Genomic DNA, 22,583 nt, shown 5'->3' with positions numbered 1-22,583 from the left:
CCTATAAATGTCTTGCACAAGGATTGAACAAGTCAGTAACAGGATTTAGTTCCTTTATTAGACATGACTTGGACCCATGCCTAGCTTCAGGAAATTGTACCCAGTTTATGGATGATATCGGAAATGCAGTAACAAGTTTTGAACAATTGGTACCCTCTTTACGAGAAATATTTATCGGCATACGTCAATCAGGACTGAAACTGTCGCCCGAAAAGTGTGAAATAGCAACAGATACAATGAAATTCCTTGGAAATAACATCAGTGCAGAAGGAATATCACCAGAAAAAGCAAATATAACGAAATTTCTTGATAAATTCAAAATGCCAAAAACGACAAAACAAGTAAAACTATTAATCGGTTTCACGCAATTCTTCCGCCATTACATCCCTAACCAAGGTGAGAAACTAATGTCATTTTACAAGCTCCTGAAGAAGGATGCAGTAATAGAAACCACAGAAGAACATGTAAAAGCATTAGAAGTAATAAAGAAGGATCTAATGGAAGCGACAAATGTAACATTGCGATTGCCAAAACCAGGCTTGCAGTATGTAATTCTTTGTGATGCTAGTTACCACGGTACAGGTTTTGTACTAATGGTGGAAGACTATGTAAACGAAATTGGCAAGAAAGAAAAGAAAACATACGCTCCCGTATCGTTTGGATCGCATTTGTTTAATGCAACGCAATTAAAGTTCTCAATTTATTACAAAGAGTTCCTAGGTTTGTACTATGCACTGGATTACTTTTCGCACTACATTTGGGGATCAAGTAAACAAGTAATTATACTAACTGACAACAAAAGCCTTACACAATTTTTTCAGTCAAAATTAATACCGCCATCTCTTTGGAATTGTTTAGACAGAATACTAGCCTTTAACATAGTAATTGCTCACATTCCTGGACGTGCTAATTACGCAGCAGATTTCCTCTCCCGAATGGAGAATGACAAAACAGCAACAATGTCTTTAAAATTAACAGACAGAATTCCAGTTAAAGAAATAGAAATTGATACAGAAGCACAAAACCCTGATGTAGAAAGAACTAAATGTGTTATTTGATACTGAACGCCTTGGTGACGAAATAAACGAAGATGAAGTTAATTTTCTTAAAAAAATAGGAGTTTATGAGGATTACAAAAAAACGACAAACTAATTTACCAATCACAGAAATACAAGAACTATTTAAACTTAAAAGAAAACAAGAAATAAATTCAATAGAGTACCCAAATCCATTAGATGAGTTCCCAGATCTTTCAGACAACTTAATTAGCCTTAATTTAGCAGAAGAGCAGCAAAAAGACACAGACATTAGAACAGTAATAAGCTGGATACAACAAAATAATCAACAACCAGATTTAAAGTATTCCTCAACCAATTTAAAAAAGTATCACAAACACTTAAACAGAATAATTCTTGAAGGGAATGTCTTATACCGGAATTATTATGATGATACTGGAAAAGTCCTTCATAAACAATTCTGTGTACCTAAGCATTTGCGGAAAGAGACTATATATAGGCTCCATAATTCACAAACAGCAGGTCATTTAGGCATTAAAGCAACAATTCAAGAATTCAGAAAGCGATTCTATTACCCAGGCTTCACCGAACATTTCATTAGTTTCATTAAAAACTGCCTTACTTGTCCTCAACTTAACAGAGTACCAAAAAGTCACATCACACCAAAGTTACAACCAGTCAGTTCTCTACAATCATATCCAGGCGATATGCTACAAATTGATTTAGTAGGCCCCCTAAAGTCATCGCAATATAAGTATGTTTTGAGGGGAATAGATGTATTTACAAAGTACCTATTCGCAGTTCCGTTAACCAATGGATATGCTGATACAGTAGCTCGAGAACTAGTAAAGGTGTTCTTCCAACACAGCTACATTCCTCAACGATACTTTCCGCAACCTACCCCAACTATGCCTCTTGGTGTCAAAACTCAATTTGTGAACTTAAAACATGGCGCAAATTTTGGTTTCCAACAAAACTTTCATTTGCATCACAAAAAATATTTAGACAGAACTAACAGAAAGGTGTGTGTATGTATGTGTGTGTGTGGGGGGGGGGGGGAGGTCACACATATGTCTAACAAAAACGCAAAGTTTGACAATACATAAAATGAGAAAAAAAAGCGAGAAAAATCAAACAATGTACTAATTAATTGTCCATACGTTCAATACTGGTAGATTTTTCAAACTTTAAAGTAATATGTCTTTTATTTAACCCACTCCAATCCCACCCTTAACCAAACCAAATTAAATACCAACTATATCAGATATTCATAGTAAATTTATTCGACTAAATTATGTAAAGATTTCAATAATCCTGACTGATGTCCGAGTATTCTGTTAGATCCAATATACACTTTACAGCTACTGTTATAGGCCAAAGCAGTATCTTTGATAATTTTTACTTCAGCCGGCGTGATTCCTCCAATAATGAAGAAAATAATATTTGGATAATCTGAAGGTCTGGGTTTGCTAACCGGCATAAAATAACTGAAACCAGTTTTAATCAGGCTCTTAAAATTTGTCACAGCAGCAGCACAGACAATGTCATTCGGAACTTTGTTAGGGTCATTTCTGAATATATCTTCAGCAATCTGTTCGACCAACGGCTTATATAGTGGATTTGTGTCCTCTTCCACAAATAGCGAGTTATAGTCGGCAAGATTACATCGGCTAGTCGATACACAAGCGATCAGTTTCATAAAATTGTCTTCCGACTTCAAAAATGGGTCGACAATACTTTCAGTCTCTCGGTTTTGCTTGTTCTTTACTCGACATTTAACCAGGGCCGCGAAAAGTTTATTCACTTTCTCCTGAGGAAAATAGGATTCATCAGCGTCACATAGCGAAAAACATGATATGATGAAACAAAATATGTCTTCAACTGATAAAACTTTGGAAACAATACCCATTGTAGGCGACAAAGCATCGCAAACGGAAGCAAAGGAACGTTCAGTTTCCAGGAAATTCTGATTGAACAATTTTTGTAGTTTCAATTTTTCATCAATCGATTTATCATTGCAAGACAGCCAAATTGCGATGGCGAGAGTGACAACACTTACATGCTCCGCAAGAACAACCCTGTTGGCTTCGATCTCTTTAAGAATCTTTTCAACATTTTCGTAATTCGCTTTCGTGGGTTTTTCTGCGAACTTTATATTATTGCGAGAGCAAATCTCGTTTAATATTCTAAAGCTGGCGTTTTGTAACTCTTTCTTTTTGCCCGTGAACAATTTTCGGAACAAATTTTGATGCGTAGCATTTTGTGGACTTGCTAGAAACCCTAGAATTTGTACGTGTTTCAAAATAATTTGATTAACTGGTACTTTAACATCACTGCTACCTTCATTTAATTCTTCATACGATTTGAAAAGTTGATCGGCAAAACATTTTTCAGATGGCTGGAAGGGCGCAACAAAATCTAAAACACGGTCGATAAAGACAACGGCATACTTGTTTGTTGCTGATTTCGGAGCTGGAATGCTCGTCAGATGCTCCGAGACAATTTTGCTCACTTTACCCACAGAAAAAGGAATAATTTGCGCATCCATATCGGTCATTGTACGCCATAAGTTGCCACAAAATTTCTTAACTCCCAGCTGAATTTGAGGCGCCAGCGACTCCAGAATATTTGAACTCGCTGATTCTAAAAATCAAATATGAGTTACAAATATAACTCAAAAACTTCGTGCGAACTGCTCTCAAATCAGAGAGGAAAAGGTCAATCGAAAACAAAAGTCATTACGAAAATTTTGTCATCGGTCTAGAAAAATTGTGCATAAAAATCATACCACCACATATGCTTCCAATTTCAATTAAAGTGTACAAGAAAACAGCCGGTAATTCTCTAAAACTTACGAGCTTATCGCCATTTTCCTGTCATAACTGACCTAAACCTGCAAAAAAACCTTGTAAAAACTTTACTCAGGGAAGTAATCGCTAACAATACATCGCTTTTTTTCTAATCCGTTTCAGCGTTCCCTCAGAGATCAGAAAAACTTCCAGATTTGAAAAAAAAATCAAGCCAAATTTCAAAAAGAAAATTACCCTTTATAATGGTAATACCTGATGACTTTTCACTAATAGGATGCATGTTAAAACATAATATTTAATTTGCAAATGGGGGTCTGATCTTTTCTGCTCCCCCATCACGTCCATGAAGATTAGTTTTCTTTCAATAAATTCCAAAAGGTTTAAAACTTTTGTCGCAGCAAGAGTTTTCAATATTATAAACCATATACTGCACATTAACCTCTTTTTTCTATTAAAAATCAAGGAAACCAAGAGAACACAGCAGTGGAATCTTTATAGATGGCAAGGACAACAGAGAGAAAAATTATTACTCTAGAAATAACAGACGCTAATATACAAGTGCGAATGATTTATGCAGAAAAAAACTATGCAGAAAAGTGCGAATGATTTATTAAGGTCTAACTGGAACAGGTTATTTGAAGCGGACATCACGCCATCTGCTAGCTTGTTGAATAAACTGCTGTGTACTCTGCTATAAGATATTTCTTCAATCAATATTTAAATACCTGTAAACCTAAACTTGTATCTCTCAGGTACAATGGCAATGAGTTCCTCTTCAAAGATATATGATAAAAGAATGATTTAGAAGAGAATAAAACAGTTGGAATACTATCAAAAATAAAAACATTCGGTTAGAACGCTTGATAATTCTATAAGATGCCGTGTAACTTAAGCTGGTGTTAGAGTGCTCTTTTCATACTTCTAGTATATTGGAAGAAGTATGTTAAAGTTTTTAACTCAATCTGCTGTCTAATGCTGCTTATATTTTTACGTTTCCGCAAATCATGATTTGATATTAGAGCAAAAATATACACACATCAAACCCCAATTTATCTGTTTCTCCAAAGAAATCACCAATGTTGAACTTATTTGACAGAGACAAAGCAGAAAGCTCTAAATGACTGATTGCAAGTCGTCAAAGAGCATGAGTAAAACTGTGGTACGAAATCTATGTTGTACACTTTCCATGGCTTGAGTAAAACTGTGGTAGAAAAACAATGAGTAAAACTGGTAGGAAATTTATGTTGTACAACCTCCAACAAGATTGACGTGACAGCGAGTCCAAGGCTTTAGATAAATCGAGGAAGTTGGCAAGATTTTCGCTGCTGCCGAAAACACACTGACAACTTATAGTACAGCCTAGTTGGATCATTTAAGTTCGAAAAAAAAGATTAAAAGAAAAAAAACTATTTTGAAAACGCCTCATGTGAACAAAACAACTCTCTCGCTTAGAAAAACTTTTCCCACGGCTGTTCTCGCTCTTTCTCAAAATTACAAAAATCACTCTTTGCTTTGCTTTTCATTTTTGTTCGACAAATTCACCTCTACCCTTTTACTTCACGCGCATCATTTCCGGTAATAACTTAACAAGTTATCGTTCAAAAAAGACGCTCCACCAATACTCCTCTTCGAGACGTAAAAACAGAAAACCATAGCGCCTCTTCGCGTCCTAAAATTCTCCCCGAGTTGCCAGAAAGCCGAGCAAAGGCCAATAAAAGCTCAGCTCTTCTGCCACTATAGCAGCTATGAACAAAAGATGAGCGCTGTTTGAGCAACGGCAAGTTTTCCGCAACCTACCCCAACTATGCCTCTTGGTGTCACAACTCAATTTGTGAACTTAAAACATGGCGCAAATTTTGGTTTCCAACGAAACTTTCATTTGCATCACAAAAAATATTTAGACAGAACTAACAGAAAGGTGTGTGTATGTATGTGTGTGTGTGGGGGGGGGGGGGGGGGGAGGTCACACATATGTCTAACAAAAACGCAAAGTTTGACAATACATAAAATGAGAAAAAAAGCGAGAAAAATCAAACAATGTACTAATTAATTGTCCATACGTTCAATACTGGTAGATTTTTCAAACTTTAAAGTAATATGTCTTTTATTTAACCCACTCCAATCCCACCCTTAACCAAACCAAATTAAATACCAACTATATCAGATATTCATAGTAAATTTATTCGACTAAATTATGTAAAGATTTCAATAATCCTGACTGATGTCCGAGTATTCTGTTAGATCCAATATACACTTTACAGCTACTGTTATAGGCCAAAGCAGTATCTTTGATAATTTTTACTTCAGCCGGCGTGATTCCTCCAATAATGAAGAAAATAATATTTGGGTAATCTGAAGGTCTGGGTTTGCTAACCGGCATAAAATAACTGAAACCAGTTTTAATCAGGCTCTTAATATTTGTCACAGCAGCAGCACAGACAATGTCATTCGGAACTTTGTTAGGGTCATTTCTGAATATATCTTCAGCAATCTGTTCGACCAACGGCTTATATAGTGGAATTGTGTCCTCTTCCACAAATAGCGAGTTATAGTCGGCAAGATTACATCGGCTAGTCGATACACAAGCGATCAGTTTCATAAAATTGTCTTCCGACTTCAAAAATAGGTCGACAATACTTTCAGTCTCTCGGTTTTGCTTGTTCTTTACTCGACATTTAACCAGGGCCGCGAAAAGTTTATTCACTTTCTCCTGAGGAAAATAGGATTCATCAGCGTCACATAGCGAAAAACATGATATGATGAAACAAAATATGTCTTCAACTGATAAAACTTCGGAAACAATACCCATTGTAGGCGACAAAGCATCGCAAACGGAAGCAAAAGAACGTTCAGTTTCCAGGAAATTCTGATTGAACAATTTTTGTAGTTTCAATTTTTCATCAATCGATTTATCATTGCAAGACAGCCAAATTGCGATGGCGAGAGTGACAACACTTATATGCTCCGCAAGAACAACCCTGTTGGCTTCGATCGCTTTAAGAATCTTTTCAACATTTTCGTAATTCGCTTTCGTGGGTTTTTCTGCGAACTTTATATTATTGCGAGAGCAAATCTCGTTTAATATTCTAAAGCTGGCGTTTTGTAACTCTTTCTTTTTGCCCGTGAACAATTTTCGGAACAAATTTTGATGCGTAGCATTTTGTGGACTTGCTAGACACCCTGGAATTTGTACGTGTTTCAAAATAATTTGATTAACTGGTACTTTAACATCACTGCTACCTTCATTTAATTCTTCATACGATTTGAAAAGTTGATCGGCAAAACATTTTTCAGATGGCTGGAAGGGCGCAACTAAATCTAAAACACGGTCGATAAAGACAACGGCATACTTGTTTGTTGCTGATTTCGGAGCTGGAATGCTCGCCAGATGCTCCGAGACAATTTTGCTCACTTTACCCACAGAAAAAGGAATAATTTGCGCATCCATATCGGTCATTGTACGCCATAAGTTGCCACAAAATTTCTTAACTCCCAGCTGAGTTTGAGGCGCCAGCGACTCCAGAATATTTGAACTCGCTGATTCTAAAAATCAAATATGAGTTACAAATATAAGTCACGAACTTCGTGCGAACTGCTCTCAAATCAGAGAGGAAAAGGTCAATCGAAAACAAAAGTCATTACAAAAATTTTGTCATCGGTCTAGAAAAATTGTGCATCAAAATCATACCACCACATATGCTTCCAATTTCAATTAAAGTGTACAAGAAAACAGCCGGTAATTCTATAAAACTTACGAGCTTATCGCCATTTTCCTGTCATAACTGACCTAAACCTGAAACAAAACTTTGTAAAAACTTTACTCAGGGAAGTAATCGCTAACAATACATCGCTTTTTTTTCTAATCCGTTTCAGCGTTCCATCAGAGATCAGAAAAGATTCCAGATCTGAAAAAAAAATCAAGCCAAATTTCAAAAAGAAAATTACCCTATATAATGGTAATACCTGATGACTTTTCACTAATAGGATGCATGTTAAAATATAATATTTAATTTGCAAATGGGGGTCTGATCTTTTCTGCTCCCCCATCACGTCCATGAAGATTAGTTTTCTTTCAATAAATTGCAAAAGGTTTAAAAATTTTGTCGCAGCAAGATGTTTTCAATATTATAAACAATATACTGCTCATTAACCTTTTTTCTATTAAAAATCAAGGAAACCAAGAGAACACACCAGTGGAATCTTTATAGGTGGCAAGGACAACAGAGAGAAAAATTATTACTGTCTAGAAATAACAGACGCTAATATACAAGTGAGAATGATTTATGCAGAAAAAAACTATGCAGAAAAGTGCAAATGATTTATTAAGGTTTAACTGGAACAGGTTATTTGAAGCGGACATCACGCCATCTGCTAGCTTGTTGAATAAACTGCTGTGTACTCTGCTATAAGATATTTCTTCAATCAATATTTAAATACCTGTAAACCTGAACTTGTATCTCTCAGGTACAATGGCAATGAGTTCCTCTTCAACGATATATGATAAAAGAATGATTTAGAAGAGAAAAAAACAGTTGGAATGCTATCAAAAATAAAAACATTCGGTTAGAACGCTTGATAATTCTATAAGATGCCGTGTAACTTAAGCTGGTGTTACAGTGCTCTTTTCATACTTTTAGTATATTGAAAGAAGTATGTTAAAGTTTTTCACTCAATCTGCTGTCTAATGCTGCTTATATTTTTGCGTTTCCGCAAATCATGATTTGATATTAGAGCAAAAATATACACACATCAAACCCCAATTTATCTGTTTCTCCAAAGAAATCCCCAATGTTGAACTTATTTGACAGAGACAAAGCAGAAAGCTCTAAATGATTGATTGCAAGTGCGTCAAAGAGCATGAGTTAAAACTGTGGAAGGAAATCTATGTTGTACACTTTCCATGGCTTGAGTAAAACTGTGGTAGAAAAACAATGAGTAAAACTGATAGGAAATTTATGTTGTACAACCTCCAACAAATTTGACGTGACAGCGAGTCCAAGGCTTTAGATAAATCGAGGAAGTTGGCAAGAACAAAATTAGCATTATCACTTTCATATTGGACATTGGACAGATCAACGACAAATAGAATAGCACCTTGTGATAATACCATATGTCAGGATACAAACTGAAGCGACAAAGTAACTTCTTACACTCAAAATAACATCTGATTTGTTTGTGTAAGCTCTTCTCTAACACCATAGAAAACTAAGTAGTAAACGAGATCAGACGGTAATTTATAGGGTCCACGATGTCATCTTTTTTATTGGATGGGGGTTAAGACAGCTCTTTCGAGTATCGCAGGAAAGAGTCTTGAATGCATTGATTTAGAATCTACATTATATTGTAGTAGTATTAGTAGTTGAAGATACTGGGCATCACTTACATCCTCGGGTTGTCTGCGCCCTTGTATGTTAATCCGCACACATTATCTTTTTCCAAGGACTCCAACTTCCACATCGAAAACCAATTCACCATGTTAACTTGTCATTGAAGAGGTTACAAAATAGAGCCAATAAATCTTTGATACTGTACTTTTGAAGGGTTGTTTGCCAGCTTTCAGATTTTTTATTACGATGTTATGAAGTAAATTTGAACAATAGAAAAAGTTGTCATCTGAAGTTCTCAATCTCTTTTTTTTTCAATTTCAAAGTCACCACTGGTCTGCTTTCTCCTAAAATTATTGCAAAGTTCAGAGTGGTAGTCAGCTTTCGCGGGAAACTTACCCTTGGTTATTGACAAAGTTATCATTCCAATTTAAATTTGCAGATATCAAAACTTCCGTGCCTTTGGGTTGCTACACAACTCCAGATTATTCCATTCAAATAGCCATGCAGGTTTCCTTTCAAATTTAGCAAGCTGCACTTTTCCGTAATAAGTTCCATGCAATTCGTTTTACACCATTCCAGTTTCACGCTTGATCGAGACTTGCTTGGTTTTCTGAAACAACTTTAAAGTCGTCCAAAAGGCGGTAGCACTGAATGCCTGGAAGCAAATTTATTAAGTCATTAATATATATATGAGGAACAACAGAGGCCCGACGATTGAGCCCTGCGGTACACCACTTGTGACATTTTGACAATTCTGAATCGGTATCATTTACCTTAACAAAATGTTCTGGATCATTAAGTAGGATGACAACAATTTCAGCAAACTTCCATTCATTTGAGGTTTTTTTAAATTAATAACTGGTCATCTGGAACAGTGTGAAATGGCTTTGCAAAGTCTAAACAAAGATCTGTTAATGAATCGCGGGCAGGGTCCATGTTTCAAATCGTCGAAAAATAGAGTTGAGAAACGATCTTTTCTGAGGTGATCTTAAATGCGCTCAAAAAAATATTTTCAGTTACCATTGATGTGCAATATAGAACACTGATTGGACTATAAAATGTTACATCAGCTTTATTCCCATCTTTAAACAGGGGACTAACTTGGCTAGTTTTTCCAAGGTCGGGTAAGTGCCATTATTTATGACAGTTTGAAATATAAGTTTCTGTGACCTACTCAATGCTTTCAAACGTTTCTTTAGCAAAATGTTGCCAATAGAGTCTGGACCAGTGGTTTTATTCAATAACGACAAGTCAAGAACTTCGTTTAAGCTTTTTAGTTTAATCAAATTTGTTCAGTTGACGCAGTCACAGTAAAAAAAATCGCTGGCGTATTTGTAAGTTTCATTTTAAAAATGGGATCTTTTCTTTTTGTATCATCCCAGTACGATATGCGCCCCCCGTCACAGAGCACGTGCAATTACATTCTTAAGATACAAAATGAAGGGGGGTTTGCGCTTAAGCCGCGTACAACAATCCAATGGATGAGTGGTGATCTCCCACTATGAGACATCACTCAATCGTATATAAATTTAAAGACAAGGCACTATAGCTCTTTTACAGCTACGTCATGCGAAATATAAACAAACATTACTGTATCGTATACAATATTAAAGACAATGCACTATAACTCTTTGACTTCTATATAAGCTATTTTATTTTGAATCTAGTCTCCCCTCCCGCACTATAGCGCTGAGCAGAAGAGCAAAACTTATTTTCCTGCGTATGTACGTTATTGCGTCGGAGTATGATTCGTCTTACTTTTCAGCAATTTTGCTAGCTAGTTGCTTTATAGTGCGCGTTGCGGACGGTCCTGCGCCCCCATGCAGAATAACACGAGCGGAACGATGTTACTATTCTCGACGTCAAGTATTCGTTGCTCATATTTAAGGACTTCAGGCACTTCAACGACTCGTGATATTTGTACGCTTCTACAGAGCTTTTTGGGCAAGACTTGGCAATTGGGTTAAAGATCTTCACGTCGAAGAAATAACGGCTGAAGCTGGAACCCCATAGGCTATTCGCTTTAATGTCTAGTCACGCCCTTCCATCAGTGCTAGTAGTTTTGTGTATAAAGGACTCGTCTGGAAGCAACTGAAGAGTCGGCTCAACTCCGACATCATAGCAAACGTCATGCATGATTTTAGCAAAGGTGTCTCGGATATCGTTGTGTCTCATGTGTGTAAACCCCCCCTCGCACAGTGGAGAGCATGTGATAGGGTAAACTTCACCTTATAGACAATTAATGGGCGTATTTTTGGCCACAATATTATATCTAATGCTAAACCCGTCTCTAAATTCGGACTTCGTTGGTGTAAAACCGTAACGTTAAAGCGGTAGAGCTCTGAGCCAGTTCGAGGCTCATTTTTCAGAAGCCATTTCTATTACGTGGCGTTGCTCGGTCTGAAGGCTTTCCAGAAGATCCTTCTTACGCGATCGAATAGTATTCAGGCGTGCGGTTCGTTGGTCGTGTGTTATGCGTTCTTGGGTGAGACGAGCATTTGCTCGATCCTGATCTTCAAGAGCAGCGCATGCGGTCAGCGAAGCAGCGTAATCCGTTTCGTAATCTATTGGCTCCTGCAATTACATACGTGCAATTACATAGTAAATCATTATTTATTAATATGGCACATGCGTCTGGGGGGCGCAAATAATATGCGCCCACTAAGCTTGGGGACACAAACGGAAAAGATCCAAAAAATGAATAAGCCTTCGCAAATAAACTATGCAATACAATAATACAATACAGGAAAAAATATCTTACCAGCGATGTCAACACTGTCGGAGAGTTGACTGCATAAATCGAAGTAATTAAACGATGGCGTTATGAAGAGACATAAAGGCTCGTCTAAAAAGCTCGAATGAAACGGTACATGGTGAATACTTATATCTCTCGTAACATTTGAAGTACTTTGAAGCTGCAGTTTAATATTATTAAAACTTTCCAATTTGTCCGACTGATTCCCTGGTAAACTAGCATGAAAATTCTCCGAATAAGGAGTGACGATATCAAGCTTTTTAAGAAACCTTGATGATTTGATGATATCGGATATTATATTGAATGTAACCTTGCAGATAACGTCCGATATAACAATTAAAACACAATCAGATTTTTCGTTAATTTGAGAGAACGATGAAAAATCTTTAATATCAATGAATTTTTGGAGTAAGTAGGTCGTGTCTACATGCCAGTGAAACAACTCGGCAGTGGGGGCGTCAAGAACTATCGTGGCATTCTTATTGAATATTGATAAAATATCGCTAATGTTAGTAGAGAAAACAGCTTCCATATCTGAAACTCGTTTCATAATTAAATTTGGATCGATGGGCCTTAATTCAACGTTGGAAAATAAAGCTACATTACAAAACTATATTCTTCAAAAAAAAAACGTCAATTAAGAACAATCCCCCTCCCTATATAGAATAGTAGGTCAACTCGCGGGCGCCCGTCAACTCTTATAGGCATATATAAGCATTGACAAAAGTTAAACATCAAAGCAGCACAAATAAATAGATATTTATGATAATTTATAAGATGATATAAGACAAAAATAGCCCCTCAACTATGACTCCAATGGAAGAAGCTTCGACTACTGGACGCTGGCACAATTCTCGCGCGCTACCCCAGAAGATGCATCAAAGCAGAAACTCAAAGCTAAGTTTTGCCCTGATGTACAATATCCCAAAAAATGAATCCTGTTGAAGAACTAATTTGTCAAATTAAAATTAATACTGTTAATTAAAGCAAATGTTTTCCAACTTAACGTCCATCGTCAGGTTAAAACTCTTTCACAAACTGTGACACGACAAAATGAACATGTATTTACATTACTTAAACTTCAAACATCAAAGCGAAACCTTCCCATTCCTTTTTTTTCGGTTTTGGCCATGTTCTTGTTTTCGCAGTGTAATTCCCTGAATCATCTTTTCTCACGCTGATTCTTACCACCACCCACATATTGTGAAAATGTTGCGCTCATGTCGTACGTTTACGAAGAAAATCAACGACAATGATCCAACGTATCAGTTTTAGTTGCAATTGTGATTTGCATTTGGAAGCAATCTGTACTGGTTTGTCTAGTGCCGCAATAAATGGCATAAAAGAGCTTGGGGCAAACGTTTTACTCCTGTGCAATTAGTGTGTAGAGACCGACAAACGGTAAAGACTACTAGGGTCTGCATTAGCAAAGAAAATAGAAAAATCAATTCAGAGCCTCAACCTTGACAAGAACTTGAAGATTGAGCAAAAACCGACTCGAATAGTTGAAGAACGAATTAAGGTCCCTGTAAACGAGGCAATGCAAAAAATGAAAAAAAGCTATGCAGATATTGCTTCGAAATCTGCCACCACATCATCAAATGCAGTAAATCAGCAGGCCCTGATGGTATTTCCCCGCAGGTTCTTAAAAATCTCAGCCCTTCTCTAACCTCGTCCATCTTCCTTTTGATCAAAACTTGTTGCAACAGGCGACTGTTTCCTTCTGTTTGGAAATGTGCAGATGTAACCGCAATTCATAAAAGTGGCAGTAAGAATAACGTTGCAAATTACCGCCCTATCAGCTTGCTGTGCGTTATTTCGAAAATTTTTAAAAACCTCATCTACGACGCCATTGACTTGCGAATAAGGAAGAAATTGCAACCCGAACAATTCGGTTTCACCCCCAAACGATCTGCCATCTCGCAAATGATTTCCTTTCTATCGCAAGTTTACAACAACTTCTCCTTGGAAGAAATTGAAATTCATAGTGTTCTGTATCTGGACTTTTCAAAAGCCTTTGATCGAGAAAATCATTCGATGTTACTTCTCAGGTTGAGCAGCTTTGGAATTGGCGGTGGACTAGTTGAGCTCATACAAAGCTACCTAACTGACAGATATCAACGTGTTAAAATCAATAACGTAGTTTCCCAAAAATTGAAAGTTACAAGCGGAGTTCCACAGGGATCTCGTTTGGGGCCCCTGTTTTTCTTAGCCTATGTGGATGGACTACTAGAACAGACTACGTCTCCAACGTTTGCATATGCCGACGACATCAAGCTTGTGTGTACAAACTTGAGGGACACACAGCAGGATATCTGCTGTCTTGAAAACTGGTGTATTGAAAGTGACATGAAATTAAATTCTGACAAAGTAACAGAACTGGAGATTTTTAAAGGCGAACACCAACTAGCAGTAAACGATCAGTTTGTCCAGAAAGTACGGTCTCAAAAGGACCTTGGAATCCTTGTGACGGAAAATCTCTCCTGGAACGACCACGCAGAGGAGAGGTGCAAGAAAGCTACTGGTGCATTCTTCCAAATTATGAAAAACCTAAGCTTGAAAACCAGTCATTTCTTAAAACTAAGTGCCTACTGAGGGTATGTCATGCCCATTCTCTCATATGGAAGTGAAGTCCTTCTTCTAAACAATGCTGCTACAAAAATGATTGAATCTGTACAAAGAAGAGCAACAGCGTGGATACTTCCCGACTCTAAAAGTAGGTACAAAAAGCGATTAGAGACTCTAAAGATTCTACATGTATCCTTATATTTCGAGATGCATGATCTACTACTCCTCTTTTCCATTGTTACGGGAAAAGTAGATATCAACTGGCAGAAGTACATATCGTTCTCAGATTCGCGAACCAGGTCGTCTACTAAAACTCTTAAAGTTAATGCAAATGAATATCTCAAGACTCGGCAAAAGGCGGACTTTTGGTACAGGGCATCAACCTTTGCAAAGCTGCTTAGTACCAGTATTGACTTATTTCACGACACAGAAACTCTGAAAACCCGACTATCAGACATCTACTGGGAATATTTTCTGGAATACTACAACGAACTGACTTCTTGCACTTGGCATATCAGATGTGGATGTCCTATTGGTACTTGTTCTGTACAGAAACGACTTAAAACTACTCAAACTCTGACTGATTGAATTGATATGGGTCTAAAGAACCCCTGAGTTTACTCTAAAGTCTATATTATTATCATTAATATTATTATTTATGCGATGTCAGGTGGAGGCAAGGGAAAGTCAAGCAAGACCTTTGATCGCAGTTTTTAATCAAGCTTTAGAGTGCGACAGATTCCCGAGGATCCAGCGAAGTCACGGAATGATAATTTGGTTTAAACGACTGAGAAGTTGATAAAAGTCTTAAACTCTCTTGAAGTAGACCGAAAATGGAGCCATTGCCACGACTGGGAAACTTTGATAAAGTTCGGTGCAAACCAAACGCTTTGTAGTTGACAATGGCTAATGAATATGACGTTCGCCTCGTGCTAACCAGAAGCGCGGAAAAGCGAAAAATGCCGATGCAGCAGAGTATATTTCCGCTCTGTCAAAAGATGACTCATATAAGAAGAAGCTTTGTCTAAAGAAGCGTCGCGATCTGTTGAAAGCGGGAGTAACAAAAGATAAGCTGAAAATCCTAAATTTCGAGCTTTTCAACGACGCTGTGAAAGTTGAGTAGCCGTGCAAGCATGCTCTACCGAATCAGCATTCAGCATGACTATAATCCCTAAACGTGTTGCGAATTAATGCAAAAAGCCTAATAAATTATGACAGGAGGTTCAAATTTGTCAATGCGTTAACAGCTGGTGACTATTCTTTTTAAAAGTGTTTGTAAAACGTGGCTCAGCGATAACATCGCAGATTCAGAACTTCTACTGGCCGAACATGACATCTACAGATCTGACCATCCAATTAGCGAAGATTCGGCTTACGGTGGCTCTCTCTAGCGGTGGAAAAGTCAATTTTTGCCACTTGAATAAATGCTGATTTTCCAGAAAGCTGTGTTCTCTGTCAAGCAAGATGAACAACAAATTCGTCCATGTTTGTAGTTTCTACAATCCGCACTAGGGTAGTCAGTATCGCTACGAATGACTTTGAAAGGACAATGAGTGCTATACCAAATAAAGAAGACAGTTGTATTTTATGCGGAGACCTCAACTTTCCGTCCACAGACTGGCATACTTTGCTGAGCAGCAGTGAGAAAGAAAGCCCAATCATTCATCTAATTGATTGCAATATAATTCAGCGGGAAATAAAGTTTCCAACCTGCTTCCGCGACACATTGGATGGTATATTTTGCCCAAAATATTGCACGTCCTGCTAAAGTGGATGAAAATTTCAACGGAGTCTGTGACTCTTCTTATCATGTTGCAATCAAATTGCCTGTCAATTGTTCTATTGAGGTATCGAAACCTCTCCTACAAAATGTCAGAAGTTTCAGGTCTGCGGACTACGCAAGAGGGCGAAACAAAATGAGTCAAAGGAACTTTGACCCCGTCTGTTTCAGGAACAAAAGCAACATGTGACATGATTTCTACGAATATGTGGATCAATTAATTGTTGACCATGTCCCACTCAGAGTCAGATATTGGCAAACGTTGTGCCCTTGTATAACATCATCAAGTTGTAACCTGTTGAAACGACTGAAGACGCAAAAAAAAACATGGCACAGAAAACGACTAGTTATCGGAAGCTGAAGGCAACACAGTCAGAAAATAGTGTCGCAAAAAATTTGAAAAGGACCAAAAGGCGTATCAAGAAGTGCTGAGTAGCACCAGAAACACCGATGCTGTCTTCAAACACTTGAATGGTTTGAACAAAACTTCAGGTTAACCTGAAGAAATCGCTTGGGCTGAAAGAACATGCAGGGATAACCGTCAAAAGCCCATCTTTTAAATGCATTTTACCATTCGGTCTTTTCTCTTAAATTAGAGATCAACTTTATAGAAATATGGCGCAGGAACGCGGTTTTGAGATTTTTCTGCCCTTTTCACCCAGTATCATTTCAGAGACCCTTCTCTCACTTGACGTTATCAAGACTCGTGGGCTGGATAGTTTACCAGCAATATTTTTCAAGCAGACAGTGGATCAAAAAAGCGAAATTCTCCAAAAAGTTTTCAAGAAATACAGGTTATGAAAGATACCAAAACATTGGAAAGTGGCTTCAGTTTCACTTAACTTCCAAATAGGAGCCAAATCAGCTCTTCTGACATATGGAGCCCAGTTCTTCCACATGTCTTGATTGGACTTGCAGAATCTAGAGAGGTTTCAAAAAAAAGTACTGAAGTGGATAACGAACAACTCCAAAGTTTACTACGAAGAGCTTCTGTTTCTTGTGCTTCTCTCTAGGTATCTGCAATTGATTAAATGCCCACGTTTTTTTGCAAGTTTAATGGAACAGAAGTTCTATTTGTGCCCCATTTCAATTTCGTGTGACGCGGAAAAGAGGAAAAATCCATTTTTTTTACCTCAATAATATCAGAACCGAAAAAAAAACCGACACGAGTTGTTCTACCGAATGAGCTGGATTTTCAATATAATCGGAAACTAAGTGCGTTTCTTAAATCCGATCTGGATCTAAGAACCCGAAATGTAAAGCTTACGAAAAATCGTGAAAACAACTTATAAGGGCGAAACGTGTGTTTTTGGCAGCTGGCATGTGAATGCCACCTGTGCCGAGATCAGCGATCAAGATTATAATCCAACAACAGGGCGAAACCCCCCCAGGACAACCTGAAGATCCCCAACAACAATAACAACAACAACAACAACAACAATTTTCAACGGTGCAGAAAATCAATTTACAGAAGTCGGTCTTCTCTATTTCAACTAGACCGCGAATCAAACAGCTCATTTTCATTAATATCTAATTGACCATCATGAGATTTGTTACTTCTATTTGCGAAAGTTTCATCTTGCAAAGGCTGTAGACTGAGCTCCACTTAGACATCGTTACATCTTTCATAAAATGCCGTGCCTTATGTGGGCTCAGGCAGATTTCGGAGACTCTAACGCACTTATGCGGCATTTCCAATCGCATATGCAGGCAAAGCCATCGCAAAATTATCTCATTTTTGCAGAGAAGAAAAAATTTCCAAAGAGAAATTAAATTAAATTTCAAAACGAACGTTTTCGATTATTGAATTTATCGTAAGGCTTACAAAAAGCTAATTTCACAATCAAATACAAGTATTCACAAATAATAAAGACCTGTCATTGACTCTGTCTGATAAATTCTATGAAATTAATTAAAGTGACATAAAAATGCTGGAAATTATATACAGTTAAAATCACATTTACAACATTAGTTACAACAAATATTTCAACTACTAACCCGGAATTTTGAAAATCCAGGGTATTTTGTTTTCATTTCATGAAAAAGATTTTCTTACTTTCATTCTCATCTGTTGTTATCTTTTTCTTGTTAGGGTTGACAAAATTTCAAATTGGCATGTACCAGAAAATTTTTTTGACTATTTACAGTCAATTTTTTTGCAATTGAGCTAGTAGTTTAATGTCAATTCTTATACTCGTGGCCCAAACTTAGTTGCCGTTTCAGCTCTTTGATATACATCGCTTCTTTTGTCATAAGTTTGTAAACCCCGCGACATGCATCTAGAAAATCTCATTCAGTATATTGCGTTTTATCACCACATTCAACGAGAGGCTGTCCCAAAGAAGAATCATTCTTTTGATGCTCCGAAATTCTAGTCGTTACTGTTCTACCACAGCTTTCTTGTCTCAAGTTTATTCGAACTGGATAGCGCAATCATACCATAAGTAACCAATCTGTTTTTAGCATCATTTGCAAATGAAGTTCTAGTATTGTAAAAAATCATGAATTTCTATCTCTAAATATGATTCATGTATATTCGAATGGTTTTCGTCTCGGTATAGTATAATATTTATACTTATATTAACACTATTCATAGTAGCTACATTATAAGGTCTATATATGATTTTATTGCTTTTGTGTATATCCTTATTATTGTTAAAAGATGTATCAAACTTGATGTTCATTTTTATGGGATAAAAATACTGACAATTTAGTCGCATAAGAACTACAAAAGAAACATGATGCTTTATCTGAAACCAAAGATAAACATATACTTAACTTGGAACGATACGACCTTAGAAACCATTATTTTTAATGAACCTTTGCCTAACACAACAACGTTAGGTTTAATCAGATTATCTGTTTTTAAATCAAAGTTTAAAATAACTGAAAGGAAATACAAATTTGCAGATAGAGTGAAAGAATATAATTCTTTCAAGGCCGATTCTACTGGTGGAATTTCTTTGATTTAGCAACTGGATCTACTGAGGTGTCTGAAATAGCAGATGTCGTAAAACGATATACAAATGGTAATGATATAACAGAAGCAGATAAAAATACAATGAAACGTAAGATGAACGTAATACAAGGTGTTCTTTTTTTGATCCAGATAGTTCAATAGCTTTTTTGCTAAGAATTGAAAAACGATTACATCATTTTGGTAAATAAACAGCCAGAAGTTCTGTGATGTAATATATTTAAAGTTCACTGTAATTTTATTTCTGGTATTAAAAACAATGGTTAAACGTCTGATAAAAATAATTCACTTTTTATCTCAGATCCACCTGGTCATATTATAAATAATATCGCAACAAATGTTTTATATCAAAATTTTACAAAAAATAGAATTGAGTGTATTGAATTTAGTATTAGAGATGAACATGGTATACAAATTGATTTTAATAGTGATGTATTTGGTTTTACTTTACATTTAGTGTATTGAAGTACTTTAATCTTTGGTGATCTAGTAGTTAATATGTTATATATCAGATGTTAAAATGTTATTTTTTAGTAATCCGTTTGGTTAATATAGCAGTTTTTTTTATTAATTGTGTTTTGGTTAACATAACATTTTTACTTTTTTTAATAATGTTTTTGTTAATAAGAGTAGCAATGTAACAATCAATATATTTTTAATGATATTTTTTGTTGTTATGAGTGATAATAATGTCAAAAGGCGCTATTTGGTTACCTATTAAAAACTTAGGGAAGTGGTGTTTCTAGGCTAAATTTAAGAAAAGAAATAAAGACGGCAAAATCTGCTATCTGGACAGTTTTCGTTTTTATTTTCTTTATTTTTTAATTGGCTTCAAAACAGTGTTTTTGTTATCTTTTTAATTAAGTGTACAGAGAGCAGTTTTTATGCACTCTAATTTTATACTCTGCTTCACCTGATTGACATCTTAATAATTCAACTCCGAATGTTCGTGTCGAAAATGTTGACAGATTGAAGGAGAGATATCATTTTTTCATTGTAATTTTTGTGTCACAAAGAGGTCGTCAGTTCTTTAGATGTTTGGCCCATAAATGAATCCCAAGGACATCACGTTTGATATTCGATTATTTTTTTTACCCCGAAGAAGCTTAGTATATGAGCAAATCGCGGTCAAGTCCATTTAATTTGACTGAATCCCGGGTCGAGGAATTCGTCAAAATTTATGTAAGAAATGCGCTGACAACCTCGGCAAAAAATTTTTTTCAGCGGATTAATCTTACATAATTATCCGCTTAATGTGCTGAATTTTTAGCACCTTTCTTACATAATTTCAGCACTTTTCAGCACATTAAGCGGATAATTATGTAAGATTAATCCACTGAAAAATATTTTTTTTCAGCGACTGTCAACGCATTTCTGACATAATTTCAGCACTTCTCAACACTTTTCTTGCACATTGTTTTGCCTTATTCACCGCCTTTCAGTTTATCCGCTTACAGCTGCTGACCCCTCGACCCGGGATGTTGCGTTGTGCCACAAAAGTTTGCTCTTAACGCTACCTATCTACAAGTTTCAATTTGCATATGAATGCGGCTGCTTATTATTATAATGAGATAAGAATTTTTTGCATCGTTTCTATAACAACCCTCTTTACGTTTTGTTAATAGAGAAGCGAGCTTTAGAAAAAAACATAGCAGTTTGAAATTACAATAGACAATTTCAAAAAGAATAGACATTTCCCGGGTTGAATTTTTCCGCCCAAAATGATGTAAGAGTGGGAAAATGCAGCTCAAAACTCTTACGTCTTTTTGGGCTGCATTGGGCTTTCAAGGGGGTAAAATGGTGTAAGAGTGAGGGGGTAAAAGACACATTAACCCCCACTCTTACATCTTTTTTGGTCTGTCAAGGGAGGTAAAACGATGTAAGAGTTGCGGGGTAATTGAGAAATTACCCCGCAACTCTTACATCGTTTTACCCCCCTTGACAGACCAAAAAAGATATAAGAGTGGGGTTTATTTTGTCTTTTACCCCCTCACTCTTACACCATTTTACGCCCCTTGGAAGCCCAACTCTTACATCATTTTACCCCATCTGGACAAAACCCCCTCAATCTTACATTGTTTTAGCGCCCATAACTGAAGACTGCCAGTCTTGAACCCACGACCTCTGTACCCTCAGCTGCGTTGCCTTAACCCCAGACCATCAATGCTTGTCCAACTCTTGACAGTCTATATATATGAATAATACATGTTGGAATTGCTCCCTCTCAACAAATTACCTCCTCACTCTTACATCAATTTACCCCCTCAGAACAAATTACCCCCTCACTCTTACACTATTTTAACCCACTTGGCCCAACTCTTACATCATTTTATCACCTCTGGACAAATTAATCCCTCACTCTTACACAATTTTACCCCCCCCCCCCCCCCTTGGCAGCCGGACTCTTACATCTTTTTACCCCCTCTGGACAAATTACACCCTCACTCTTACACCATTTTACCCCCCTTGGCAGCCCAACTCTTACAGCATTTTACCCCCTCTGGACAAATTACCCCCTCACTTTTACACCACTTGAACCCTTTGGCAGCCCAAGTAGTAATAGGGTGAGCAAGTCTCCCGGGTGGGGGGGGGTGTAGACCCCATGTATTAAGATGGGGTAAAGGAGTATTTTTCTGAGCGAGTCTACAGCAATGTATTAAGATTATGGATAGACTCTAGGGGCGCCTACATGTGTTCCAGGGGGTGAGTAGTAAGTTAGGATCACATGAGGGTGATTTTCTGGAGCCACTTGTCACGTGATTTTAGAGGTTATTTAGTGATTAATACAGCGCGCAGGGGAATTGTACAGGCAGCGCGAATGGGAATTGTACAGTCAGCGTGCAGGGGAAATGTACAGGCAGCGCGCATTAACGGATAATTCCCCCGAAGTAAATTTCAACATTTTTTTGGTATAACCACCGCAATGTGTTAAGATTAGGTATAGCCACCACAATGTATTGAGATTAAGTATAGCCGCCATAATGTATTAAGATAAGGTATAGCCGCCGCAATGTATTAAGATTAGGTATAGCCTCCGCAATGTATTAAGATTAGTTATAGCCGCCGCAATGTTTTAAGATTAGGTATAGCCGCCGCAATGTATTAAGATTAGGTATAGCCCACACAATGTATTAAGATTAGGTATAGCCGCCGCAATGTATTAAGATTAGGTCCAGCCGCCGCAATGTTTTAAGATTAGGTATAGCCGCCGCATTGTATTAAGATTAGGTATAGCCGCCGCAATGTATTAAGATTAGGTATAGCCGCCGCAATGTATTAAGATTAGGTATAGCCGCCGAAATGTATTAAGATTAGGTATAGCCGCCGCAATGTATTAAGATTAGTTATAG

General features: G+C 37.0%; 1 protein-coding gene across 2 annotated transcripts; it reads right to left on the bottom strand.

Moving 5' to 3' along the window:
* Nucleotides 1-2,276: 2,276 nt before the first annotated feature.
* LOC142354777 (sec1 family domain-containing protein 2-like) lies at nt 2,277-12,512 on the bottom strand. Of its 2 annotated transcripts, none has more exons than XM_075407163.1 (2): nt 11,915-12,512; nt 2,277-3,659 (listed from the first exon to the last, which is right to left on the bottom strand). In XM_075407163.1, exons 1-2 carry the CDS (start codon nt 12,456-12,458, stop codon nt 2,296-2,298), a joined length of 1,908 nt encoding a protein of 635 aa, XP_075263278.1. In that variant the 5' UTR covers nt 12,459-12,512; the 3' UTR covers nt 2,277-2,295. The 2 variants fall into 2 exon arrangements, with proteins under 2 accessions (XP_075263278.1, XP_075263277.1); XM_075407162.1 differs by lacking the exon at nt 2,277-3,659 and adding an exon at nt 5,987-7,369 and having other exon boundaries at nt 11,915-12,506.
* Nucleotides 12,513-22,583: the final 10,071 nt, after the last annotated feature.

This window comes from Convolutriloba macropyga, chromosome 15 (assembly GCF_964194025.1).
Source record: "Convolutriloba macropyga chromosome 15, txConMacr16.3, whole genome shotgun sequence".
Lineage (NCBI taxonomy): Eukaryota > Metazoa > Xenacoelomorpha > Acoela > Convolutidae > Convolutriloba > Convolutriloba macropyga.
This window is presented reverse-complemented; position numbering and strand designations above follow the sequence as displayed.